This window comes from Cynara cardunculus (assembly GCF_001531365.2).
Source record: "Cynara cardunculus var. scolymus isolate 2C chromosome LG 3, CcrdV1, whole genome shotgun sequence".
Classification (NCBI taxonomy): Eukaryota; Viridiplantae; Streptophyta; class Magnoliopsida; order Asterales; family Asteraceae; genus Cynara; species Cynara cardunculus.
The window spans coordinates 900,756-928,654 of record NC_037530.1 but is presented as its reverse complement, the minus strand read 5'-3'; the positions used below and the strand labels follow the sequence as shown (position 1 = coordinate 928,654).

Genomic DNA, 27,899 nt, shown 5'->3' with positions numbered 1-27,899 from the left:
ATATATATATATATATATATATATATATATATATGTATGCATGTGTGTGTTGTACGTATATAGGGTTGGGTTCTTATGAGAAGAATAGTTAAGGTGAGAAGTGTAAAAAGCGATCTTCACCACTGGATGCACATTAGGAAGAGATGCATCAGATACACCAAATCAATCCTCGTATCAAAAGCGATTTATGGGTGAGTTTGAGATTAAAGATGACCAAAGGTCCAAATCTCTTCTTACACTTCTCACTTTAATTAATCTTCTCACACGATTCTTCGTCTATGAATATATATCGGGTTAGATTTAAGCCTCTTGACAAATATATATATATATATATATATATATATATATATATATGGAAACTTACCAAGAGATTGAGACAAGCTTTTGATAGATCTTGTGAGCCTATGAAATCCAATGTATATATTGGGTTTTGAAAGGGTTGGTAACCTTGATGATCCCTTCATCATATAATCACTAGATGTGTCGTTATGATCCTTTGGACCTTCTTTTGATCTACACACTAAAAAAACCAAAATCCAATCATACCCATTACACAAAAACCAATATTTTTATCTGGGTTCGCATTATTCTGTCAAAATAATCTACAAATCGCGTTCTTTATACGTAGTAAGTACACATACCCATGTGAGACGAGATGATATCCTCCTTTGGACGTCTTCCATGTTGTATGCAGATAGATACACTTGAAGAAGACACACATCCGGCAGTGAATGGAAAAACGACAAGGCGTTCCATTCGACCTTTCATTGTAGAGAGGGATGAAAAGTTGAAGAAATGGGAGTTGTGTTATATAGTGAGGCATATAGTATGCTTTGTAATAAAGATATATATAACGGTTGATGTTTCAGGACCCAATATGTCTAATATGGTATCAAATACCAAATTTAAATTTTTGTCAAGTGTTATCAGTTCTTATTTTTTTATTAACCTAGATATTCAACTTGTTATACGAGCCGACTAGTCCCAGGGTGACCATTCGGGAGTCACTGCATTTGAACCTCCATGACTACAAAAGAAGATTCTTATTCTTTCTTGAATTCGAACCTGAGACCTCCAAGTACTTTTGACCTTTGGATATTATCAGTTCTTTAAAAACCAGATAAATATTATATAGAATTCAAAGATGTAATAATTGTGGTTAATAATGCAAAAGTCAAAAAAGGTTTTGATTCCAAGATTGAGTTTAGACTTTAGAGAGTTGAGTTTGGTAGAGTGAAGTAGAGTATGCAACTAAAAGTTAATGTTGATTTTCTAAGTTAAATGCAACTACTTTACTTTACAACCACCAACAAACTCCATACCTCTCTTAGATTTTGAGGACATGTTCCTTTTATTTATTGTTAAATATTTTATAAAATTATATCTAAATTATATATATATATATATATGTATATATATATATATGTATGTATATATATATATATATATATATGTATATGTATGTATGTATATTGCAGTTACTGTAACCTCTGGTTCTTTAAGGGGAAGGAAGTATAGGTTAAGAAGTTATTCGGAAAGTTCTATCAAGATATTAGTATCCTTGGTTTTATAATTAAGAGTGTGTGTGTGTATATATATAGACTTAGGATTATGTGAGATCAAATTGTTTTCGTGAGATCACTTTTTTATACTTGAAATTTCACAATACAACACTGTGAAAGTAACATTCATAGTTGTTTTTATTGTGAAGGTTCAGATTTTTTTTTACCTTCACAATGTTTTGCTGTGAAAGTTCAAGTGTAAAAATGTGATCTCACGAGTCTTATGTGAACCCAAACCTATATATATATATATATATATATAGAGAGAGAGAGAGAGAGAGAGAGAGAGAGAGATAGGTTCAAATGAAGACGCTAACTATTTAAGAAAACAAGAAAAAAGTCGTTAATGTACAAAATCACAAGTGATTTTCACATTAACGTCAAAAAAAAGGGAAGCGGACAACTTTTGAACCTGCATGATTTTCTATGATACGCACACACACACACACTTGGGATCACGTGAGACCAGTTTGTTTTCGCGAGACCCGTGATACCACTTTTTTACATTTGAAACTTCACAGCAAAACGTTGTTAAGGTAATTTTCACAGTATTTTTGTTGTGATTGTTCGACTTTCTTTTTTACTTTCACAGTTTTTTGCTGTAAAGTTTCAAGTGTAAAAATGCGGTATTACGAAAATAGACTGATATCACGTGAACCCAACCCTATATATATGTGTGTGAATCATGTATTATTTTGTACGCATAAATCATATATGATTTTATATTAACGACATTTTTCTTGTGTTCTTAAATAGTTAGCGTTCTCGTTTTATATATATATATATATATATATATATATATTTATAATTAGTGAATCTTTCCTTTTCAGGCACTTTCCAAATGGAATAAAATGAAAGATAAAAAGGATGGAAACACTTAAATTGGACGCCACGATCACATTCACACCACAACTTAAAGAGTGTTTCACCAGCAACACCCAACTATTTTTCTTTTTTCTTTTTTTTTTTAAAAATTCACCGTAAAATTATGCGATCGGGTTCGTTTTTTATCAAATTTAGCCACGATCGCATCGAAAAATAGTTAACTAACCGTCATTTACGTCCGTTCAGTTTAAACCCTGAAAAAAAGCTACATACCAGTAAACAAGAATTGACCTGAAGTTCAAGAAACTTGTACACTATATATCGCGAAAGGTGAAACCGTATTAATTTGTTGTGTTCCACCATATGTATTTTGAAACTACAATGAGAGCAAATTTTATTTGTAGAGTTGGTTTGCAAGGTTTTTATTCCACCTCAGACCCAAGTTCGGATCTTGTTAGTATTATTTACTTAGTCAAATGGTATCATCGTTTGAAAAAATTCTGTATATTTGTTTCTTATAGTCAAACGGTGCCACCGTTTAAAAAATTCCCCGTATATTTTTTTCTTATAGTCAAATGGTATCATCGTTTGAAAATTTTTATGGGTCCGTCCCTGGTCCCCCTTGATGTCGCCTTTGTCATTTATGCATCTCCTTGTCCTTTGTTGTCGTCGTCTTCTTTGTAGGTTGTAGCTTCACCATCGTCGCCCCCCATGCGACATGGTTATCCTTCCTCCTTTCTCAAGTTTTGTATATTGGTAGTATTGAATTTAAACTGTTTAAGAGGTTGTTTGTTTACCTCGTAATAGTTTCATTAAGAGGCAGCTCCTGAATTATTAAGAGTTGAATCTTGTTTGGCAAAAAAAAAAAATTATGCCTCTTAATGGTTCAAAAATCCTTTGAATGATTTTGTATCATGAGCATCCCTTAACTATTTAATACCCTAATTCCATTGTAAACAATTACCGAACAATTATATTTTATTTTGCATTATATCATGAGAGCCTCTTAATCATTCTGACCACTTAATCATTCTGCCAAACCGTTCAGCAACTGCCAAACAGCCCCTAAGATAATGTTTTAAGTCATGTGATTTTTAATATTTGAATCGGACAAACAATTATGCCCGTATAATTCTTAAATCGAGCTTTTTAATTTGACCAGTATTTACGTTTTAAATCATACATATCACATATCAAACCGTTTGTCTTGGTTCATATTTGGTATAACGGTAAATTTTATATTTCAATATATGTAATAATATTCAAACTTTTCTCTGTTGCGTATATATTTTACCCGATAAACAAATTTTCAACAGATGTGACATTAGTTGAGTTAGTGACATTTTTCACCTGATTAAAAATTACAATATAATTTGACAATATGACATCTAACGGCTTTTGGTGTGTAGCTCAGTTGGCAAAATGACAGTGATTTTGCCCAAATACAATACAGGTCTCAGGTTCGATCCTGAACTCCTCGTTAGCATCAACCGCTGAGTGAACTAAAAAATGCCCATTCATATTGATGTTACTGGAGGCAGGTTTCATGTGGGACTAGTTGTGGTTGTCGATAATCAACTTTTTGTCCAAACATGACATCTAACAGCTAAAAGATCTACGCGTTATAAGTTAAAGAGTAAATTACATGATTGGTCCATGTGAACACATCATGTTCGTATTTTGAAATATCTATGAATTACATCCTTATGATTTTTGATTTATAACATATTAGGTCCCTGACTCTAACTCTGTTTGAAATCTATTCGTTAAGTGGCCATATATACGACACACGATGGGTAGTTCGGTCATTTTAGGTTTCTATCCCTTTCAAACCCTTAAAACACCATCAGACTTCAAAATGTATAACAAAAATTCATCATGTGTACCCGGGTAATCTGCTGAAGCATTAACCGGTTAAACATATTGAAACATTAACCGGTCAGATTAAGAAATCTATGTCAGCAAATAATACTGAGTTGGATACCACGTCACTTGTCACATCAGCATGGTAACTGGTTAATGCTTCAATCGATTACTCAGGTACTTAAATGTTTAAAATTTTACATCTTAGGTACCAAAATGGAAGTTTTGAAAGTACGTTACCCAAACCAAAATATAAATCAAGTTAAAGTACGTTACTTTTTAATGAAATTTGTTCTATTTCAAAATACGAGCCTTATGTAATCTATAGATATTTCAAGATAGGGGTATAATCTGTCATCCATAGATATTTCAAAATAGGGACATGATGTAATATATAGTTGTCTCAAAATAGGGACATGATATGTTAAAACACATAAACTATAGGGACCAGTAATGTAATTTACTCTAAATTAAAATAAACTACTATACTCAAAACTCTACCCTAAATCAAAATAAGAGTAAATTACATTTTTGGTCCCTGTGATTTATGGGTTTAGACAGTATGGATCCCTAAAATGAAATATCTATGAACCTAGCCCGGGAATGGAGCGAAAGAAATAGAGCCACCGGGTTGACCCTGAAGGCCGAATTCTATAGTTAAGAACGCTGTAATAATAATTGGGGTTGGGTCCTTATGGTTTCCATTTTATAACGTGTTGGGTCCCTAAATATATTTCCATAAAAAAATACCGTTAGATAAGTTAGATCAAATGACTAAAATGCCCCTCTAAACTAACTGAGTTAACAATAATTTTTTGGATGAAGTTAGATTTAGGGACCCAACACGTTAAAACCCATAAACCATAGGGACCAAGAATGTAATTTATTCTTAAAATAATTTTGATTTTCTGGTCAAACAATTCTTTCATATTTCCTGCTCGATTGAATCTTCTGCGAATTGTTGTTCCTCCAAAATTCAATTCGATTTCGCCAAGATTTTGTGGGTAAACAATCGATTGCCTAAAGATCCCAAAGTGAAAGAAAAGATATGGCGAAGCGATCAGGTTCCGCTAGGAGAAGAGACGGCGAATCGCTATTAACTCGAGCTGTTGACTCAGTTTTTGGATTCGTTCGATATGCGGAGTTTGAGATCCTCTTCGTTCTCTTCTTTGTTATCGCTTTCGTCATCTTCAAAGATCTGGTTAGTCCTCTGATTCCGTTTTACTTTTGTACCTCAATTTTTTCACGATTGGATGGTAACTTTTTAGGGTTTTATTGAAGTATCATGAAAGTTAGTGAAAATTCTCATGTTGTCATTGAGTTATCTAATTGATTGAGTATTTATCATCTATGTTTTGTATGGGTAGTTATGTGACGTTGCTATGCCTATAGTTAGAACTTATTGGGTATTTAATAAACAGTTACTTTTGCAGAATGTGCCATTGTAGCATGTTTAGGGGTAGTAGGACTACCAATAATCAAATTGGATTCATCTATCTATCTGGTGGTCAATATATTGGCCAACAAAGAATTTTTATCTGTGAAATATTGGATAGGTATATATGTATAACTAATATACTGAGTCATGGATTTCACCTAATGATGGATTGCTCTTCTTTGAACCTGCAAAGAGATAATTGTACTTTTTTATCCCATGAATTACCTTATTGAGAGAGAGAGAGAGAGAGAGAGAGAGAGAGAGAGAGGAGGTAGTGGTGATGTCGGTGACAGCATATGTATAGGACATGGGGTAGTTAGAGAGGGGAGGTGGTGGGGTGGCAGTGGCGGTGGCACCATATGTATAGGACATGGGGTAGTTAGAGAGAGAGAGAGAGGAGGTAATGGTAGTGGCGGTGGCAGCATATGTATAAGACACGGGGTAGTTAGAGAGAGGAGGTGGTGGTGGTGGCGGCAGCAGCGGCGGCATATGTATAGGACATGGGGTAGTTAGAGAGCGAGAGACGTTGATGGTATGCTACATGGGTTACTTTATATATTGTGAAGGCTTCTTTGGACATCCCAAATTCATATCCTTATTCCTTCTCTTCATCTTCTTATGAAGAATAGCTTGTCTTTAGCTGTTTGTCTATTGTGTCACCTTTCTCTGTGTTTTGCTTTCTGGATGAATACATTTAGGCTGGTTATTCCTGCAACGAGTATGGCCTTGATCTCTCCATCACAAAACAGGAGCAACTTCTTTTTGGGGACTAACCAATGTGCACTTGCCATTGAGGTGAAACATAAAAATATGCAGATAAGGAGAGGAGAATTGTTTTATATGCAGACAAGTAACATTGCATCAAAAGAATGGCCGCTTATCTCTTGTCACCGCCCTAAGAACCTTTATTCCTGAACAAAGTACCAGAGGAATTGCAAATGAAATGGAGTGTCAAGAAACATTTCTTAATGTAAACCTAAACCTGAAAAACTAGATGAACAGTTGGAATGAGAATGACAAAGCAACACCAAAATGGACTATGTGAATCTGAGTAGTCTTCTTTCGTTTGAAGAGAGTTTTCATCCTTGCAAAATGAAGGCCAAAGAGAAAAATATGCAACTTTTGTCTCCAATCGTTTTAGCCCATGTGTGTGTGATCTGGATCATGGGCGATACCGCGATAGTGTCTTGCTGTGGTTGCTTCTGGACCAGCCCCTTATCTTCTGCTTTTCCTCTATATGGTATAACTGCTTAATTTGCATGGTTAACCATGATGAAGGTCATGCAATCATCGTTCCTTGTTTGTACTTTTAGAATCCCTTCAGCAGCAATGTCTATAAAAGATTGAATTCCTAGCCACCTCAAGGGGCTATTCCTATTCATGGGGGCGAACCTACATAGGAGCATGCGATGCTACCGCTTCATGGTTCTGTCATAAAGGGAAAAAATACGTTTCTGAAGGGTGCCATAGCCACCGTATTCTTTTGCTAGGTGCCCTTATATTTTTTGAAACCGAACTCTTGGCACAAGTCTTTAATGGCGGAGTTGGTAAATGTTGCTGCCTTTGTACAATAGGCCAAGGTTTGAATCACACTTCGTTAAATTTCTTAGTTTTCAGCTTATATTTTGATGTTTTTATACACCTTTTGTGTTTTTAGAAAAAAATCTGTAGACAGGACTCAAACATGTGTTCCTTCTATGCGGGGACAAGGCACTTACCACCAGAACTATACTAATATTGTGAAAATTATCTATAATTCTTATTTATAGTCAAATTGTGCCCCCACTTAAATTTTTTTATGGGTCTGCCTCTGGCCTATTCATCCGATCTTGTTAACATTCCAAGATTGCACTGTTTGAGTAGGTTTGTTTTTCTTGTATGCCTGTGACAGGATGAATAGTACTTGCTTGTGTAAAAGCCAAACACAAAATGATATATTTTTGGACATTGTATGTATTTGCCATTTGTTTCTTCAAGCCCATATCTTTATATACTTGATATTTCTTGATGGTAAATAGTAATACTCTTTCTTGTTCTCATGTATTTCGTGTGTTGGCCTATCCTTATAATGGTTACCATATCTTAAATAAATCCTCATTCCTTCCTGCCGTAGAAAATGCCTGTTATCTTACATAGTAAATCCATGTTTATAGCATACAATGACTCATCCATTCATTCATCTTCTGCTTGGAACAAGCCTCCGAGAATGATAGTTGATAACTGCTGCAAATAATTAATTGGGGCCTGAAAATGTGTTTGTCTGCACACATCAATATGATTATCTTCCATAGTTAGCGGCATAAACTGCTACTTCCTCCGTCCCGATGTAAGTGTCTACATTTCTATTTTAGTTTGTACCAGAATAAGTGTCCACTTTCTAATTCTACCCTTGTATATGAGACTCAGAAAAATTCTCTCTTTATTATTAAGGGTAAAAGTGTCGGTTAGTTAATTAAAAAGTTACATATTTCTAAAACTGCGTGTCATTTTTATTGTGGACATATATTTTGAGACGAAGGGAGTATTTGCACTTTGCAGCTGTTCACAGAGACTATGATGTATACATCATAATTTGGTTTTGTTTTTCACCTTTTGATTTTACGGTTTTGATTGACTTTTACCTTCTAGAAGCTGCATCAGGTAGTTTTTTGTTGCATAATTGGAAAAATTATTTGAGATTAGCAACATGGTATTATTAACAGAGACTTGATCAAGTCAGATATGTACTTGTTAATTGTTATAGTTTTCATAGTCAAAGGTTTATTAGAGGAGGATAAAAACTTGTTGTCCCATGTTTTGTGCGACATTAGACTGGGATAGGATGGGACTGAGTGAATTTTTTGTCCCAGCAAAATAGGTGGAACAAAAATTAAGATAGATTAGTAAATTACTAAACTACCCTTTTTAATTAAAACCCTAAAACCTTTTGTAGTTCTATCACCTGCCTACCTCATTCGCCCATCCAGTCCTGTTTGCCATACTAAATGCATTCTTTGGGTGCGTTTGGTACCCAGACAGGACAATTGTTTAGTGTTTGGTAAGACAAGACTAGAATTGGACTGGTAATTTATAACTTATATATATTAATTTTAATTAGTTTATGTAATTTATTAAATTATAATAAAATAAATATTTTTTAATTATAACACAACATATTATTAAGAAGTTTTCATCAAGACGATTAAAATGACACCAAAATATGATGTTAAATAATTTCCAATTTTTATTTTATACCTTTTCTATGTTATTATTTATTATTAATATTTAATAAATTACATAAATTAACCAAAATATAGAAAACATATAAAAATAATATTTTGAGGATAATAATGTGAAAATTTAAAAAGGATAAAATAGAATAAATAAAATTTAAAGAATAAATAAAATGTAAAGAGGGTGACATATTTAATATTTTAGAAGAGAATTAAGTTTTATTTTAAGGGAATATTGGTAACATATAGGCTTGTTCCACCTTGTTCAATTGGGTGGAATCTGTTCCACTTTGTTCAACATGTTCCTGTCTGTTCCACATAAAAGTTCTGTCAAACATGGAACAGTGATCCATCAACTGCTGTTCTGTCATGTTCAGTGTACCAAACATACCCTTTAGAGACCCGCAAATATTTGTGCCTGTGGGATCATAATACATGTACTAGACATGGATTTTTAGGACATGTCCAACAAATTTGGGTTGGAAACAGTCATTCTCTCTGTACATTTGAAGCTGAAAGTTGTTTCAGTCTTTTTGGTTTCGGTGTTTGGTGTCTTCTTTTCCAACTTACGTAGATTTTAATTTTTGGGTTTTGTTTGTGGAAGAGCACATTTTTAATGAACGAATGATTGGATTGCAGACATCGAGACCAGAATATAATCAGATCCTCGTGAAGAAGCCCGGAGGACCAGATTGGTGGTCGTCTTAGAAGATGGAATCGTCAATAATAGCCTGTAAGTTGTTATATAACACAATATATTCATAATGAATACTCAGCTTTCCTTGTTGCTCGTTAAAACGAACACTAGGTTCTTACAACCAGGTTTCCGAGTCATTGAATTGTTGATGTTGATGTTGATGTTGATGTTGATGTTGATGTTGATGTTGTAAACAGAAATGGTGGTCAGATTTTCATGTTTTTGAATTTTGATTTACAAAGAATAATTGAAGAAGATGATGGTCAAAATGACAAAAATACCCTTGACCGACAAGCGCGTGGGTCATTTGAAGGATGTCCACCAACGGTATTTGCCATAGCGACTGCGTTGGTATTATATAGTGTGCAAGTAGGTTACAAGTCTAGGGACCAAATGCCTGATTTACAGAATTCTCGTGTGGACCATTGGATTTAGTTCATCGTAAATCAATGGGTTATTTTGCTTCTGACGTTTAGCTTAGTTGACAAAGAGGTGGGGTGAATTTGTCAAAATACAAGACAATCAGGTCTTATTAGTTTCAGCCGTTGAGTGAGCCAAAAAATGTCCCTCACATTGGGTATCGTTGTAGGCGGGTTCCTATGTCGACGGTGGACGGTTGGGAGTTGGGACTGACACCAACTGCTAAACTTTCGGGAAAAAAATCGTCAAAATTTGTGATAACACTTTGACCAAATTATAGATATGTCGATTACTTGCATTATGATTTTACTAGAAAAGTACTTGTGTAATGCAGCGAGATACATCTCGATTTTAATGTTTTGTTTTATTCTGTCTCTGTCGATGTTATAAAATGGTTTTGTGGTTTTGAAAAAAGGTTAATGTTTTTATTTTTGAAAAAAATATAAACTTGAAGATATCTTAAAATTTTGAAAAAAAATATATAGATGTTAATATCAAATTAACTATTTAAAAATTCTCCTTTTTTTATAATTCCTTTAATTCAATTTTTTATCATAATTTTATTTAGACTTAATAGCAAAGTATTTTTTTTTTTGGTTTAATAATACAAGCTTTTATAAAAATTGTAATTAAATATTATGTTATGACTCAATGATTATCTTAATTGTATTTTAGTTTTTTATATATTTAAATTGAGATGTTTATCCTTATTTGATTATGTTTATCTTTTATTAGTTACACAGATTCAAACATGGAGTTTTAAAAAGCTGTACTTCGTACAATTTAATTGTAATCTTGAATTTTAAGTAATGTGCATCAATAAACAATATTTTATGCATAAAAAATGGTTTTTAAGAGTTTTTGTTAAATGTTTTATGATATAGTATAAAAAAAGACCGAAGGAATATTTTTGATGTAAAAAAACCGAATTGCAACGTGTTCTTTTGAACAAGTCGAGTAAGTATCGTGTCTAAAAACACATATTTGCAGGTCAAGAAGCTCATCGAAAGACCAAATTCATCAGTGTTTTGCACAAGGGAAGAGACGTTCTCCGTTTGTGTGTTCAATGTTCGCTATCGATTCTCTTTTGGTCATCTATATTGTATTATAAATTATTTAGGTTTTTGTTTTTAAAAACTCTTAAATCTTTTAATTTTGTTAAATATTCTTCTTTGTTCTTTTAAATGTTAAAGAAGAGACTTTTTCTTGGATCAATCAATAAAATAAAGGGTAAATTGCATGAAAAAAGTAACATATTTTAACTTGATTCTTATTTTCGGTAACGTACTTTCAAAACTTCTATTTTGGTATTTAAGATGTAAAGTTTTAAACATTTAAGTATCTGAGTAACCGGTTGAAACATTAATTGGTTACCATGTTGATGTGGTATCTGGTTAATGCTTCAACAAATAATGTCGAGTTGGATACCACATCATTCGCCATATTAGCATGGTAACCGCTTAATGCTTCAACCGGTTACTCGGGTACTTAAATATTTAAACTTTTACATTTTAGGTACCAAAATTGAAGTTTTGAAAGTACGTTATCTAAAATAAGAATCAAGGTAAAAATACGTTACTTTTTCATGTAATTTACCCAAAAATAAACAAAGCTACGTATTTGAAATTTATGGAAATTCATTTTATAATTGATCTATTTCTAAAAATTAATTTAAAACAACAATTTTTGTTTTACATTTTGTATGAATGTACTTCTAGTTTTAATATATTTGAACAAGAGCAACTACCTCATTGTACCATGGATATAAAAAAAAATGTATCGAGAACTAGGCATGGTAACAGTGCGGGGATGGGCAGGTTTTGTAATCTCCGGCCCCAGTTTTTAGTAACAGCCCCGTGCCCTGGTCCCTGGTCGGTACGGGGATTAACATTCCGTCCCCGATCAAACACCATGAACAATATCCGTTAGTTTGAGTCTACCGGGGAACCTCAACCACGGTTTGAATAACCGACCCCGGGACCCGTTTTAGCGGGGAAATTCCCGTCCCGTTCGTGCTGGGTGAGCCGGGTTCCCCACCGGGTCAGGGCAAATTACCATCCTTATCAAAAACCTCTTTCGTGTAATGATGAATTCTTTTCTCAAACATTGTAAAAAATGTTTAATTTTTTTTATTTCGTATTATAAATGGGTTTATAGCCTGCATGACATCGGTTGTTCGCAGTGTGATGTTTTCCTAAAACTTTACAATATAACTTGATAATTTAGCGTTCACATCACAATGTTTGTAAAATTTACTGGTTGTTGATCAAAATATATACAAAATAGAAAGTATTGAACCTTTTTTTATATAATATTTATATACAACAAATAGAACTAATAAAAGTCATACACCCTTTCTATTAGTAAGATACGTTGCTTGAGCACATTTTGACCCTTGGTGAGGTCTGAACCCAAGGCCAAAGACTCACATACCGCTATATCAAATGCCATGTGGTATCCAACTCAGTATTATTTGCTAAAGCATTAACCGGATACCACATCACTTGCCACATCAACCGGTTACCCGGGTACTTAAATGTTTAAAACTTTACATCTTAGGTACCAAAATGAAAGTTTTGAAAGTACGTTACCCAAAATACGAATCAAGTTAAAATACGTTACTTTTTAATGCAATTTGCCCTATTTTAAAACATTATTACAAACAAATCCTATGAAATCTCGTGAAATACCAACTACCCGTATAGGATTTCTAAATCCAATGTTTGTGGAATTTTAATCCTTGCCTTTTCTTTAAACAAAACGTGGGATTGGAATAGAATCCAATTCCGAATCCCATCACATCTCGCAAACCAAACAGGCCCCTGGTGATTTGAAGGTAGGATTCGAACTTAAAACCTTAAGGAAACAACTACATATGTAATGCACCTAGTTTTGCTGAATAACTAACAGAAAAACACCCAGAAACTTACTTTGGATCCATGCCAATTACTTCAAAACTTCCAGAATTTCGCACTAAAATGGGTCTTCAATTTTCAAGTCAGTAACAGCAATGCTGCCGTCAAGTGTTGGACATGGTCGTGTCAAGGTGGTGATCTGTAGGGTGCATCTGGTACGCAAGACAGGACATGACAGTATAAAAACTTGTCCTACGTTTGGTGGGACGATAGACCGAGATAGAACAGGACCTGAGTGGGACAAAATATCCCACCAAAATAAGGGGAACGAAAATCAAGGAGATGAGACAAGATTGGTAAATTACTAAACTACTCATATCAATTAAAAGTCTAAAACCTTCCACAATTATTTCACCCACCAACCTCACTCTCTCTCATCTGGTCCTATCCAATACCGTTTGAATACCAAACACACCCTAAAGTAGCATTGGTGCACAATTGGTGGCACCGGAAACTAGGGGTTAACCACTTGGTTTGTGGCACACTGATTAAGGCTCAGGGAGATGTAGTGGAAATCTCAGCTTCCCCGGGTTCGAATCCTATTTTACCCATGGAAGTTCACCTGCGATCACTCCAAGTAATTCGTTGTCCCCCAAGGGATTAGTCGGTGCACGCGAGCCACTAAGCTGGCCCGGATACCTACAGTTACCCAAAAAAAAACTAGGGGAAAGGGCTCGATGTCAAGAGCTTAGAATGTAACAAATGAACTAAGAATATATAATGCAATTACAAAGCAATGTAAAATATAAAGAACATAAGACGGGTCTAACAGACCGAAACATAAACCCTACAAATGCTCCCTTACTTATTCAAATGAAAGAATTTCTAAAATCAGTTTCATGACAAGGAACTAGAGCAATATTAAGATCTGTTGAGGTTTCTCGCGTATCTTTTCTGATATAATCGTAAAATTACCTCATTTGTTTGCAAGATACTTTTTTGCGGAATGTGATATGGAGCCATGATACTCTTTTTTGATATACTCCTTTTACCCCAAAATAAATGTCCACAATTAAAAGCAGACACAAGTTTAGAAATGTGTAACTATTTCATTTCTTAATTAACTAAATGACGATTTTACCCTTAACAATAGAGGGAGTAATGAATTTCCTCCATCGCATAATTAATGGTGGCTTATTTTTAAAAATGGACACTTTGGGAAAAATAAAATTATAGACAGTTATTTTGGCATAGAGGGAGTAACGGTAAACTTACCTCATTTGTTTGAAAGATACTTTGCTGAATGCGTTATGGAGCCGATTAATACCGGTTCACTTGCAGAACTGTCTTGAATCTCGAATTGACGTAGCAAGCATGAGCATTTGAGTAACTCTAGCTTAATCGCAGCAGTTGTACCTAGAAAAAGACGACTTCCATTAAATAGAATATATATAAATATCTGATTCCAATTCTAACAAACCAATTTTAACCGTCCATCTAGTCTAATAAATATTTGATTCCATTTTGTTTCCTAATCTAAAGCCATGATCATAATGAATGAATCTTATCAGCTTCCATATATATGAATCATGATAATGTCCATAAATATCTCTATTATTTCCTAATATAAGCATTGACTATGGTTAGTATAGTTTGTTAGACTTAGATGGTTTGTAAATGAAGCGTCCTCTATATATAGGGAGGTTTAGGGGAAAACCTCAAAAAAGTGAAAAACTGCAGAACACCCTCGTAGTCATTCATCTGACCGGTATGCACATGTGCATACAAGAAACTGAAGTTGCTTCTTGGTTTTTATGCACATGTGCATACCGGACAAGTTGCTCACAAGTTACTTGTATGCACATGTGCATACCGTCCAGATTACCAGGGTGTTCCTCGGTTTTCCCTGAACCTATATTTGTATTTGGAAGCAGTGATCTTATTCGATGGAAAAAAAATACAGGCCATAACCTGCTATATTTGTAGTAACTGCTCTATAATCACCAGGTTGTGCTGATGGATTAGGGATCACTGATTGAATTTCGGCTTTTTCTTTCACAAAGCCTACAGGAAAATCCAGTAACACACATCTCCTAGGCACATCACTATTGGAAATTTTTGATTAAATACGCATAATCATTTACAAACCCAATAAATCGTACAAACTTACAAACCAGTTTTCATGTGTTGTTCCACATATGAAACAACATGTGTGTAAATACATGTTGATACTGTGTTGTTCAGGACTCTTTTGTGTGTGGAAAAAAAACAGTCCGTTTCACATATGAAATAACATTGTATAAACACTGCATTTTCTTACGTGTTGTTTCAGATACGAAACAGCAAATGGAAATTGGTTTGTAAGTTTGTATGAAGACTTGGGTTTGTAAAAGAGGGGGACTCTACTAGAAGTATAAATATATCTACTTCAACCAAAAAGAGTTCACATCTGGAGGAAGTTTGAATGTCTATAGTAGACAGGATGATTGTTGATTCATCATGAAGCCCAAGAGTACTTGTACCAATTTCTGAAATGTTCAAACCATAAATCTCAAAAAAAAAAAAAAAAACTGAAATATCAGTGGCAAAAATGTGAATAGGTGAACAACTTACCACCAGCAAACCCCCCTCCCCCGAGTCCCCTGAGAAATATATATCCTTCTGTCCCAAAATAAATGTGCAAGAGTAAAAACACACACGGTTTTAGAAAGATGAGGGATCGTGTAAGAATGAGGGTTATGGTGTGAATGGTGAGAACACTTCTGAGCCTTTGGATGAGTTGACTTTTTAGTCTAACTGGATTTTTTTCAACTACTTTCGGTACATTCATCAACTTCAACTACATTCATCTACCTTTATCTTCATTTTTTAAGTCATTTTTACGAACTTTTACATACCTTTAATCACTTCCACTCCACATGCATGAATTTGTTAAATTTTGATCAAAATGATTAAAATAGGTAAATAAAGGTAGTTGAATGTAGATGAAGGCATATGAATGTTTTGTTCTCACCATAACTTTTATTCCCACCGGAACCCAACCCGCTTCTAAAAATGCGTAACTACTAACTATTACACTTTTTAATTAACTAAATGACAATTTTACCCTTAATAATGGAGGGAGTAATGAATTTCATAATCTCGTAATTAAGGGTAAAACTGGGAAGTAGGCACTTACTTTCGAAAGTGGACATAGCTCCCTCAGAAATGATGCTCATAATATAATTGGCAACAAGCAGTCGCAGCAGAAATTGTAGAGGAAAGGAGTTCCTGTAAGATTAGAGCATGGAAAGTACCACAGAGATAGAAAGGATGCTTATACCAACTATTGGTTCACAAACAGCCGGAAAGACAAGAAATTTATAATAGATCAATTATCCGCATCTGGTTTGACCAGATTTGACAAAAAATGTGGAGTTTACACAATGCATTTTATCGCAGTTTAGATAATTCGAGCCTGTCGATGGAATTGAATTCCAGAAGAATAGGTTAACTTTAACATGCATTATGTACATCAATAACCGAAATGGAAGTTACAGGCAACTTTTTAAATACTAGTAATGATTATAGGAAGTAACCATGACTTTTAGGATCAAGTGAGACCAGATTGTTTTCGTGAGACCATATAAATAACACCGAACCTTCACAATGTTATTGTTGTGAAGGTTTGGAGTTTTTTTACCTTCACAATATTTTGCTGTGAAGTTCCGTTGTTATTTTGTGGCCTCACGGGTCTCACGAAAACATGTTGGTCTGACGTGACCCCAATCCGGTCCTTAGCCGTCCGGGTCCGTGATATTATCATTGGAGGGCATTTGTCTTCTCTCCGATAGGGTAATTGGCCTGGAATTAACCAACACTCCGTCAATGGGCCCTTTTGCTGTAACGTTTAGTGGACCAGTTCCTGAGGATGATGCTAACAAATGGCGATCAGTTGGGGTATCAGCTGAAGTTGGAGAGAAATTGTAAGTCAAGACTCCCATTGGGTGGTCAAACTTGCAACTTGGGCCGAATTTGCATATTCCATAACGAGAATAGAAAATGCACAAGGGTTCTCCCTGTTGAAAATTGGAAAGAACTTTGTCAAACATTCTATTGAGAAACAACCAATCCATTTTAGCTAATTTGCTGTCATGCATCGATATACAGCCCAGGCCCAGGACCAATATTATATTCTAGAATAAATTGATAGTATAAACAGGGGCGTGTAAAGGTATCCAGAAAATTGTTGAGTTTGTTTTTGGGAGAGTCTAGCCTCTCAGCTAGTTTCCTATCCTTTTCTTGTTAATTGAAGCATCCAACTACTGTTCTGCCCTATTCCTTTTATTTTAGTTGTTCAGTAATTCTGGTTCATAACATTTGCCCACTCCCCCTTTTCCCTCTAGCCTCTATCCATTTGTTATCTTGTGTGTTTTACCATAGCAGTTAACCAAATTCTGATAGCATAGCAATAACATACTTCTTTTGGTTTAACCAGAATCATTTGTAAATACCTCAACCCTCAAGTAGTGTTTAACTGGTTCCATGTCTTTGATACTAGAGTTTTTGTTCAAAATGCCTTTTTACATCAGTGATAATAAGCAAGTTATCTACATACTAATAGAGAAAGGCCCATGCAGGCGGCAGGCCTCAGAAAGTTTACTAATATGATAAAGGTTGTTATGCTTGCTCATGGGGGAGAGAAAATACTAAATATAATAATCCTGTTTGTAATAAGAAGGGTATGTGAGATTATATCTTTCTGTTGAGAGCATTCGCCTATTGTTAGCTTGGGCAGAATGGGTAGGCCAATTGTTGGTTACCTTTTGACTTTGTTCATCTTTATCTTTTGAATTCCGATCAACCATTAGTTCAATTGCCCCGTTTTAATTTCGTAGATTGAACACTCTGTTCAGGGTTCTATCACATACACTGGAATCGCAGTGAATCTTCTCATCTTGTAGAGTGAGCAAAGATTAGCATAGCTTCTTATAAAGACCATGGGCATGTTTGTTAGCAGCTTAATGAGCTTAATGGGACTCAACTTATTCAGTCAGCTATTACACGATTGTTTGGTAGTGGCTTAATGATATAGAAAGTGACTTCTTCAGTAAGCTTCTAGGGGGAGCTTTATGCAGAAAGCCAAGTTTTTTCCAAACCTGCCCCTCCCAATTAAAAAACACGCTCCTTCTATCTATGAAAAAACTCTCCCAAATAAAAACATTCCCAATCTATACAGACAACTTTATCCATACAGGACTTAATGTCAAGCAAAGCCTCAATAAGTTTCATGGACCATTGTCCAGAAGCTTGTTTCAATCCATAGACAGAGGCTATCTGAAAATCTCATCCAAGGAACCATGCAAGCATTTATTGTTCAGATCTAAATGGAAGGATGTGAGAAATCTCAAGTGGTGTCGGACAAGAGACGTCTTTGAAAGTGAAGTTAGTTCCTAGCCACAACCATTCTTCATCATCATTGGCAATTTATATCCTAACATGTTATAGGAAGTTCCACATGGTTGTTGGTGATTTTAGTGTGATTGTGATTTGTGTGATATTGATTTGGTGATAAGGCAAACATAAATGAGTTAGGTGGTGTGGAGTTCACACTCACAAATGTTGCTTTTATCACCTAAGTTCGCCATAAGAACGGGGTCAAGGGGGCCGGACCCCTTGTGGGGTTCTAGGGGAAGATCCCTTGGCGGTGGACCAGCTTGGTGAAAATTTGACTTAAGTATGGATCAGAGACTGAGTAATCAGAGCCTCTGAGCCTTATGCTCAGAGCTCTGAGTCTTCCTGAGTATCCTAAGTGTTGTGATCAGAGCTCTGGATTTCTTCTAATGTTGCTTCTGACTTCGGGACAGTTGTAAGTTGTAACTGCTCCCAAATCTTATCCATTAACAGTTGTAACCGTCATGCAGTTATCTTTTAACCGTGTTAACCGCTCGTAACCATCGATCTGTCATATAAATATGTAAACGAGAATCTGGGTGTATACAAGGACTCGATCTTATAGCCTTTAAGATTAGAGTTTTCTCTAGGATTATCCCAATACAAAATTCGTGATACCCAAGGAATAAGGATCGGAGTATTGTATTCGGAAAGTGAACTTTCATGATACAAAGAGATTATCCAGTCCACATCATCTCCAATCCCCAATTTCTAACAATAGTGAATACACTAGCTCAAGTTATCTTATCAAAAAAATTAGAACGAGAAAAGAAAAGGTCACCATAAAAGCTGAGATTTTCACTACTTTTGCATATAAGAAAAATCAAAACAATCAAGAATATTGAAGCAACTTGCAACAAATATAGAAAGCATAGCTTCAACTTCAAGAACTTTCAGTTTTCTTGTTATATGTTCAAGGAAGATGTAACACCCTAAGCCCAAAGCAACAAGCTGGTCCAATAACTTTAGATTCAACGTAAAACTATGGTAGAAATTGTTGGTAGCCCACAATTTGAGGCTTATAAGGAGCTCATAAATCCCATTTTCTATCCATGTGGGATGAGTTGTTACAGAAGACAAGTACTTGGATGAAAGGAATCAATGTAATATGAAATAGTGACGATGGATATAATTATGAACAGACCAGATTGTTCAACTAACCGGGCGTAAAGGAAGGCCGATTGGACTCAGGACACAGTCAGGCGCGGGAATCACCCTCTCTCTGGGGTGATGAAATCTGCAAACTGCACCAAACTTACAATCTCCAGTCTTCATGTAAAATTGGCAATCAGGCTGACCAGGCCTCTCCGGGAATACATTCTCCCTTGGTAACGCATAATAACCGGTATGTACAGACCCAGTATGATATGAGGAATATGTTCCTTGAAGTGGTTCGTTAGCTGTTTCACTTTGGCGTGAAGTTCCATAAATTTGATTGTTTCCAGCTGCTTGCTGTTGTTGGCTCTCTGAAGATGAAAGTGAACCCAGAGAACCCTGCCAAGTAAGTCACTGAGTCGTAATATCAACTGCATTGGCTAGGCTTTTATTCATAAACAGGAATTAAAAATACACTGTACACTGTTAAGAATATAGAATTTATGGGTCAGGTTCAAATGAAAAAAAATAAAAAAATGAAAAACTGAGGAACACACTGGTGTATTCATCTTTGTACGGTATGCACATGTGCATACAAGTAATTAGTAATTTGTTTGGTATGCACATGTGCATAACATGCACTAGTGCATATCAACCAGGAAACATCTTCAATTACTTGTATGCATATGTGCATACCATACAAATGAATTGTTACCAAGGTGTTCCTCAGTTTTTTTTTTTTTTTTGGGGGGTTTCCCACTGAACCTCACTCTGGAATTTATATGTAAATATGTTTGGGATGATTAAAAAAAGTTGTTGCTGTTGGTTTGGTAATTTTTTAGGATTTCTCATTTTCGATTTTGACCCAGTATACGAGTGCCTTTGTGCTTCCAAGACAATTTAAAACATGAACCTTAATAAAAAGACCAAACCAAACAGCAGTGATCTTTCAAGCACATACATTGACATCGAATCATATGCTATCCAAGGGAATGTTTGTTAGCAGGTTAATGAGCTTAATGAGACTCGCATCTTATTCGGTCAGCTATATATGATTGTTTGGTAGTGACTTAATGATATATAAAGTGGCTTATTCAGTAAGCTTCTAGGGGAGCTTTATTCAGAAAACCAAGATTTTCCAAACTTATCCCTCCCACTTAGAAAACACACTCATTCCATCTATGAAAAACTCTCCCAAACAAAAACCTTCCTAATCTATACATACAAATTAATCCACACATACAAATTAATCCACACATACAGCTTTATCCATACATAACTTAACAAAAAACCAACCAAACAGCCCCTAACTGAGTCAAACATTCAGAGCATAATGATGTATGCTTTTTATGTCTTCCTAAATCTATTTTTGTTTTCCATTTGAATAGGTTTGTTTCTTCAATTGCCATCCAACATGCAAAGACCATAATACAATCTAAGTTTGATGCAGGTTTCATCAAAGACCACTTGAAGTTTGAATTAGCATTTAATGAAATCACAGTTTAATAGTTTATGGTATCATTCAATTCCTATCACAATATCATTAAACCAAAAAATCATGTGGATATAAAAGAGTCCCCTTCTTATGATAAGATTAATAACTTAAGGGTCAGGTCCAGGGGAAAACCGTAAAAAAATGAAAAACTGAGGAACACCCTGGTAATTCATCTGTAAGGTATGCACATGTGCATATAAGTATGCTGTAAGTACTTTGTCATAGAAACCAAGAAACAACTTCAATTACATGTATGCACAAGTGTATATCATTCAGATGAACGGTTACCAAAGCGCTCCTTGGGTTTTCACTATTTTGGGGGTTTTCCCCTGAACCTCCCTCAATAACTTAAACATCATAAAATCGAAAATTGACATATTTAAACCTCAGCTTACTCTGTATGCATTCCATCCTGGAACCGACACCACACCCTGTGGTAGAATCATCTGGGCATAATTTGAAGGGCCTTGCCAACGTGGACTAGGAACAAAGGAAGGTCTGGACAAGGACCAGTTTGTTATTCCTCCGGGGTACGACTGTTGACCAGGACTTGTTGGTGACTGTACTGTGGGATAAACCGGAGAACCACCAAATGTGAACATCATGTTAGATGGGTGAGGGTGGTGAAATTTACAGGTGTTTCCAAATTTGCATTCTCCAGTTCTTTGATAATAAGCACATTCTGCCTCATTCTGCATGAGAGCGTCAAATTAAGGATCACATCAGAATACCAAAATTTCCAAATTTAGTTGCACATAAGAGTATTAACAATAATAAGGTACAGAAATTAGGGACCTTAAATTTTTTCCTTTTGTTAAAATTAACTTACATATAGAGAGAGGTTCAAGGGAAACCCCTAAAAATGAAAAACTAAGGAACACCTTAATGACTGTTCATCTGTATGGTATGCACATGTGCATACAGGTAATTGAAGATGTTTCCTGGTTTCCATGCGCGTGTATATACTGGAAAATTACTTACAAATTACTTGTATGCACATACGCATACCATATAGATGAACGGTTACTAGGGAGTTCCTTAGTTTTTAATTTTTTTTTACGGTTTTTCCCTGAACCTGACCCCATCTTATAATATAGCCAACAAGGTGAGGCAAGGTTGATCTATCTGAGTGTGCAAAAGTAAATTAAGGGTTATATTGCATTTGAGTAAATAAGTCCTCCATAATTTTCAATCGTCGTCCCAACATTAAATGTTTTTGCTCTCTCCTATAACTGATCTTTTAAATCGACTTTAAATCAAAATTTCTTGTCCACATATCTACCCTTAGTAACTTGAATAAACAATGGGATTGTGCTAATGACTGATGAGTTTTTAAAAAGTAAAAAAGAAAAACAGAAATCTGGAAAGACAACATAACAGTAAGAGCTGCAAATGCAAACCGGGCGAAGTGGATAACCCAAAACATTCAGCGAAACTCGCCCAGCCATTCCAGCCTTTTCTCGAGGATGATGAAACTTGCATGTTGCTCCAAATTTGCAGGTGCCCGTCTTTAAGTAGTACTGGAAGACATGCAGAAAATACAAGATATACAACCCGAAGCCAGTAAAACATATTCAGTTCGACAGCATGCAAAGGCCGACCCTTTAAAGCAGAAAAATACAATTGCATTCCCTTTAAAGGCCAAATAAACCTAGTGAGGAAAGATGAATGCACTTGAAATTAGGCTACAAGATAAGAAAAATAAGGGAGAGGTCCCAAGTTCAGATCATTTCCTGTGGCCCGTTAAGGAAAACTAACAGTAATTACTAAAAAACGTTTCCCAAGCCAAAAAGAAGGAAAAATAAGATTTTTTATTAGAATAGATTGTTTCTTGCAGATGTGTCTGTACTTGAAACGTTATACTTTGAGGTTCAGGGGAAAACCCCACAAAAACGGAAACTGAGGAACACCCTCGTAATCATTCATTTGGATGGTATGCACATGTGGATACAAGTAACTAAAGCTGTTTTTTTGGTTTTTATACACATGGTGCATGTTATGGAGACGTGCATAAAGTCTAGATAAATGGTTACTAGGGTGTTCCTCAGTTTTTCATTTTTTTGCGGTTTTCCCTAAACCTAACCCAATCTCCCTATATCTATATCTGAATCTACATCAAATTTTTGTAGGAACCTAAAATTTAACATTATAGATAAACTTGGAGGTTGTCTAATTTAGTAAGAAAACATCTTTTGGTGCAAGTATCATCCTTTATAGCTCTTGATGCTCTCCACATGGATAGTCAAAAGAGAAAGTTCAAGATGATGAAAGAAAAGACCAAGAACCATCCTTTACATCTAAAAGCACCAAACTCAATTTGAAGTTATCACTTCAAAACCAAGCATACAAAGAGCGTCTTTGATGCAGCATATAATAACAAAAACGAAGATTAAACCCGTTGGTTCTACGAATACCCGGTTAATCTAAGGTTCGTTGATTCGACGAATACCGAACCTTAGGCTTCAAATTTGAATTCACTGTGAACAAATTCAGAAGAAAATGGAAGTTTCTGAATTTCTAGTCTGCCCATCCAAATTACACAAGCAACATGTAAATAAGAAGGCCAAAACGAAATGGTCCTAAAAAAGACTATAGGCCAAAATGAAAATGTAAAAATTAGCAAAAAGAACACAAAAGTGTCTAAAAACATGCTTAAACAACGTTTTTAGGCCTCGAAAATCTCATAGGCCCCTTTGGGTCCATCCCAGGGCATGCTTGGTTCAAGCTTCGAACCGACTGATCGTGGGACTGAGACGTAGTTCCATAGCAAAAGTTATGGCCGTTTTATCCCGATCATGGGCCTCCAAGAACAATAAGGCCTGGTCCTCCACGCCAAGGCCCGCATCAGACTTGGTCCAAAAAGACCAATGCTTGCAAGTCGGTGTGGTTATATGAAGAAAATACCATTGAAATTACTGATACTAAGACCCAAAAACAAAGAGCCTAACTGGAGGCAATATGGCAACAGAGATTGTGAACATATTCCGACAAAAAATGATTGTGCTTGGGAAATGTGTCTTTTATGTAACTGCTATAGTTCTTCTGAATCTTGCCCAAGAAGCTAGTGCATCATTAACATGATTAAAATTCCCAAAAACTAAAAAAGTAACCTCTGGCTACAAGACTATTTTCAGGGTTTACATAATTCCACCAACCTGGCATTCAGGTTGTCCTGCTCTTTCTGGATATTCTCCTCTCATTTTTGCAGTTGCAATAGCCTGGAACCAATGGTAACATGAGCAGCTGTTGTTAAATTAAGCTGTCAATAGCTCAATTAAAAACTAATGAAGGTAGAATGTCATACTTATCTATTTATGTATGTCCGTATACATGAATATTTATATAAGCTGATACTGATACATATAAATACATAATATATATAGGTGGAGGTTCAAACGGGAACACCTCCATCTTGCGAAAACGCAAGAACACCCTTATCACATACGATAATAAACGTGATGGAACCTGGTGGTGTGCAGACAACTTGGTCCACGACCTAGGTTGCGCCAAAGGTCGTCTGCGTGACTGCGTCTCTGATTTAGTAAGCCAACAAACACAGAGCAAGTAAGGCCAAACAACACATCTCTAGTCTAAACTACCAGCCCTCTATTCCACCCGTAAACAAAATCCTGCCCAACTCCCTTCTGGCCAAATACTCTAGCTACAGGTCCCCAGACTTAGTTCCTAGTCCTCCGTCTCCAAGTACTCCTATCAGAGATCATATCCTCATAAATGTCTAAAACTGCAAGATAATATAACTCGTAAGCAGAGTTGCAGGACAGTATAATTCCTTCTTTGGGTCAGAACCTTTACAATTTAGAATTTGAAGACATGGTAAGAATAGTGCTTCAGTGCTTCTATAACCTTAGTGTAACACATTTTGGATTCTGCAGCCTCACTAGGTCCATGAACCAAAAGGACGTGTAAACAACAAATTCCGTAGACCATGATGGAACTAAACCATTTATTTAAGAAACCAACATTTGAACTAAATCATTCAATCAACAAATATATTATTTATCAAAATGCAGTCAGATTTACCAGTTTCCTGTTAGGAGGATGATTGAAACGACATGTTGCCCCAAACCTACAAAGGCCTGTTCTGATGTAGTAAGAACAGTCTGGCTCTCCTTCACGCACAGGATAAGGTCCTGACTCCATTGCTTCCCTTGATCTCAAGTTCAGTTGCCACAATGCATCTGAAATACTATCAGAGCTGTCAGCTAGCTATGGTGCGATCATACCAGCACTTATGCCATAACAATCAATCACATCAGCAGAAGCAGAAGCAGAAGCAGAAGCAGCAATATAAACCACAAATAACACATAAAAACACTATAAAATTCATGAAATCAAATAAAACCTGTTGTTTATATAACATAACGGAGACAAACAAAAACATAAATTAAGATCACATTCACCACTGATCAGTCCAATTAAGCAATTTCAACAACAAAGTCAAAACTAGCTCCACAAAACAAGCATTTACTCCATCATCCAAAATCATCAAATTCGCAAAAACAGAAACAAAATAGGACCTTCATCTGACGGCGGAGACAAGGATGAAGAGAGTTCGGCGGTCATCGGAATTCCACTGTCGAAGTCCATACTACCATCACTGGAACGACATCGTTCATCACCAACCGAACTTGCTCTCCGCCGGCAATCTCATACGCATAAATTCACCTCGAAGTCTTCGATTATTTGAAAATTTTCTGTCTCCGGCTTCCTCGACTCCGATCAAATGTGTGTGTGTGTGTGTTTGGTGTGTGTGTGTGTGAGAGAGAGATGAGAGAATTGAGTGTTTTTCTCGTTCGTTCTCTTCTCTCCACAAACCAGCAGTAAGAAACAACCAACCAATTTTCCCAGCATAAAATCTATTCGCCTTTTCCACACGCGCGAACCAATAGAAACTCTCGCGAGGTATATGTCGCTTTCACCCCTTTCGCGAATGGAAAACTTTTGAGAGTAAATTACATTTTTAGTCCCTGTAGTTTGTTAATAGTTGTAAATTTGTCCCTATGATTTAGAACTTGGGATTCTCATCTCTGTTGTTTGTAATTTAGGGTTGGGTTACGGTGAAATTGAAAGTTACGTTGAAAGGGTAAGAAGAGATCCCTACGCGTAAATCAATCTTAATTGAAGATCAACAGTATTGAGATGCATCAGATTAGTTTTCGTATCAAGCGTAATTCATGGGATGTGAGTAAGATTAAGGGGTTGTTTACTAAATACTTACCCGAGTAAGCGCTTACCAAGTCACATTACCTCACCGGATAAATACGGTAAAGACTAAGAATTTTACCCGATAAAAGCGAGACAATGACCATGAGTTTTACACGGTAAGTGAGGACGATGACTCTTGCCACGGTAAGCGCTTACCGGGTGAATTGTTGCATACAATGTTGTTTTGATGGACTAAAATCTTACTCAGTAAGTGAATAATAGTGTTAAATTTTATCGGTAAGCACTTACTGGGTAAGTGTTTGGTAAACGGGCCCTAAATGTGATCAACGGTTCAGATCCATTTTATGCTTCTCATGTCTCACCTTAACTCCTTTTATCATACGATCCTTCGTCTTGTAATGTACTGTTATTTGCTTCTTATGATTTACAATTTGTTTGTTGTTTCGGTCTCTATAGTTTACGATTCTTTACTGTTTTGGTCCATTGTATTTTAAAAGGTAAGAATTAGTCTATGAACGAAAGTAGCAACAAGTTACAAATTATAGGGATGAAAATCACAAATTCTAAACCATAAGGACGAAAGTAACAAGTTTTAACAAGCCATGGGGACTAAAACGTAATTTACTCCCGTTTTTATGAATTAAACTAGGTGTTCAAATAGCTCGTTGTAATAGTCGTCTGGACGAATCTTGTATAGTTAGCTCAACTGTCAATAAGGTTTGAGGATCATTCTCAAAGATCACCTGTTTTGAGTACTACAATGCCACTGAGAATTTTCCAGGATTTTCTCCAATGTCCCTGACTCAGTCGAGGTGTGCGTAAGTTGGCTCAGACACTCATGATTAACAAAAAAAAATAGACGTCGAGGCGAGTCAGGATCCAAGACTTGTGTCTCGTGTTAATTTTGTGATACTGTCATAGCATAATGTACGGATGTTCTTTTTCTATGATGTGTATTGATCTGATTGGTAAGCAGGAAATGGGGAGAAAATTTTGGAGACAACATATTTTTTTCTGTGCTTTATGGGGTTTGGGTCCATTTAATATTTTAAAATCATAATCTGGGGAAGAAAAAGGGTTTCTCTGTTATTAGATTTACTGGTTTTGGTTGGTTTTTTTTATCACTTATGTCAGTAATTTGTTGTCACTGATTACTCCGAAAATGTACACCTAAGGACCTTGTTGGTATGATCATCGTTTGTTATTACTTAGTTTGATGTTTTGTAAGAAAAGACGTTGTATCGGTGTAGTTTGATTAAAAGCTAGATACCAGTAATACATTTTTTTATTAATCTGGATATCCAACCCACTATACGAGCCGACTAATCCCAGGACAATCATCTGCTTTGCAGGTAGCCTGGAGTCACCACATTTGAACTTTTGTGGCCCAGTAATACATTTTACCTTTTATGCTTTATCTTCGATCAAGTTATCCATTGGGATATCGGGTTGTTATCATATGCTCCCTGATAACTATAACTTTTAAGCCAAGAACGGTTCATGTCGGATATCTACGTAGTTTTTGCATTATACGTGGAAAAAATGGAAACATGGCACTGACATTTTTGTTAAAAGATAACATACATTTAATTAGGGAAATTACCCAGAATAATCATTTTATACAATGTACATTAACAAAATGACCACTTTTCAAAGTTTTTTTTTTCATAAAATGACCACCAAAATTACCCCTGGAGGGTGATTTTGACTATTTTGGGACAATTTTGACTAAGGTACGTATGAGTCTCACATGTATAACATTTTGGTGACAAAAATCATATATTATATTTGAAAATGGGCAAATCTCCCCATGGGGG

At 35.6% G+C, this 27,899-nt stretch overlaps 3 protein-coding genes across 4 annotated transcripts in view; 1 reads left to right on the top strand and 2 right to left on the bottom strand.

Moving 5' to 3' along the window:
• Nucleotides 1-772, bottom strand: part of LOC112510383 (CRIB domain-containing protein RIC4-like) — a 3,613-nt gene extending 2,841 nt beyond the window's left edge. The window contains exons 1-2 of the mRNA XM_025115781.1: nucleotides 642-772; nucleotides 365-520 (exon numbers count right to left, since the gene is read on the bottom strand). Of these exons, the coding sequence (XP_024971549.1) occupies nucleotides 365-520; nucleotides 642-768 (283 nt within the window). The 5' untranslated portion in view covers nucleotides 769-772. The remainder of the gene's footprint in view (nucleotides 1-364; nucleotides 521-641) is intronic.
• A 4,420-nt stretch (nucleotides 773-5,192) lies between these two features.
• LOC112508530 lies at nucleotides 5,193-11,090 on the top strand. 2 transcript variants are annotated; one of them, XM_025113175.1, is made up of 3 exons: nucleotides 5,193-5,451; nucleotides 9,540-9,633; nucleotides 11,008-11,090. In XM_025113175.1, exons 1-2 carry the CDS (start codon nucleotides 5,299-5,301, stop codon nucleotides 9,606-9,608), a joined length of 222 nt encoding a protein of 73 aa, XP_024968943.1. In that variant the 5' UTR covers nucleotides 5,193-5,298; the 3' UTR covers nucleotides 9,609-9,633; nucleotides 11,008-11,090. The 2 variants fall into 2 exon arrangements, with proteins under 2 accessions (XP_024968943.1, XP_024968942.1); XM_025113174.1 differs by lacking the exon at nucleotides 11,008-11,090 and having other exon boundaries at nucleotides 9,540-9,760.
• A 4,985-nt stretch (nucleotides 11,091-16,075) lies between these two features.
• Nucleotides 16,076-25,711, bottom strand: LOC112509724 (zinc finger CCCH domain-containing protein ZFN-like). Its single transcript, XM_025114826.1, has 7 exons — nucleotides 25,434-25,711; nucleotides 24,937-25,094; nucleotides 24,051-24,113; nucleotides 22,296-22,415; nucleotides 21,291-21,587; nucleotides 19,467-19,799; nucleotides 16,076-16,930 (listed from the first exon to the last, which is right to left on the bottom strand). Exons 1-7 carry the CDS (start codon nucleotides 25,501-25,503, stop codon nucleotides 16,649-16,651), a joined length of 1,323 nt encoding a protein of 440 aa, XP_024970594.1. The 5' UTR covers nucleotides 25,504-25,711; the 3' UTR covers nucleotides 16,076-16,648.
• Between the last annotated feature and the right edge of the window lie 2,188 nt (nucleotides 25,712-27,899).

What these genes read in the sequence shown, in the direction of transcription:
- LOC112508530 (XM_025113175.1), top strand. Translation starts at nt 5,299, where the DNA reads ATGGCGAAGCGATCAGGTTCCGCTAGGAGAAGAGACGGCGAATCGCTA. An exon ending in TCGTCATCTTCAAAGATCTG is followed by an intron (nt 5,452 to 9,539) that starts GTTAGTCCTCTG and finishes ATTGGATTGCAG; the next exon opens with ACATCGAGACCAGAATATAA.
- LOC112509724 (XM_025114826.1), bottom strand. Translation starts at nt 25,503, where the DNA reads ATGGACTTCGACAGTGGAATTCCGATGACCGCCGAACTCTCTTCATCC. An exon ending in CAGGACAACCTGAATGCCAG is followed by an intron (nt 22,416 to 24,050) that starts GTTGGTGGAATT and finishes CATGTCTTCCAG; the next exon opens with TACTACTTAAAGACGGGCAC. An exon ending in CAGGATGGAATGCATACAGA is followed by an intron (nt 19,800 to 21,290) that starts GTAAGCTGAGGT and finishes CTTACTTGGCAG; the next exon opens with GGTTCTCTGGGTTCACTTTC.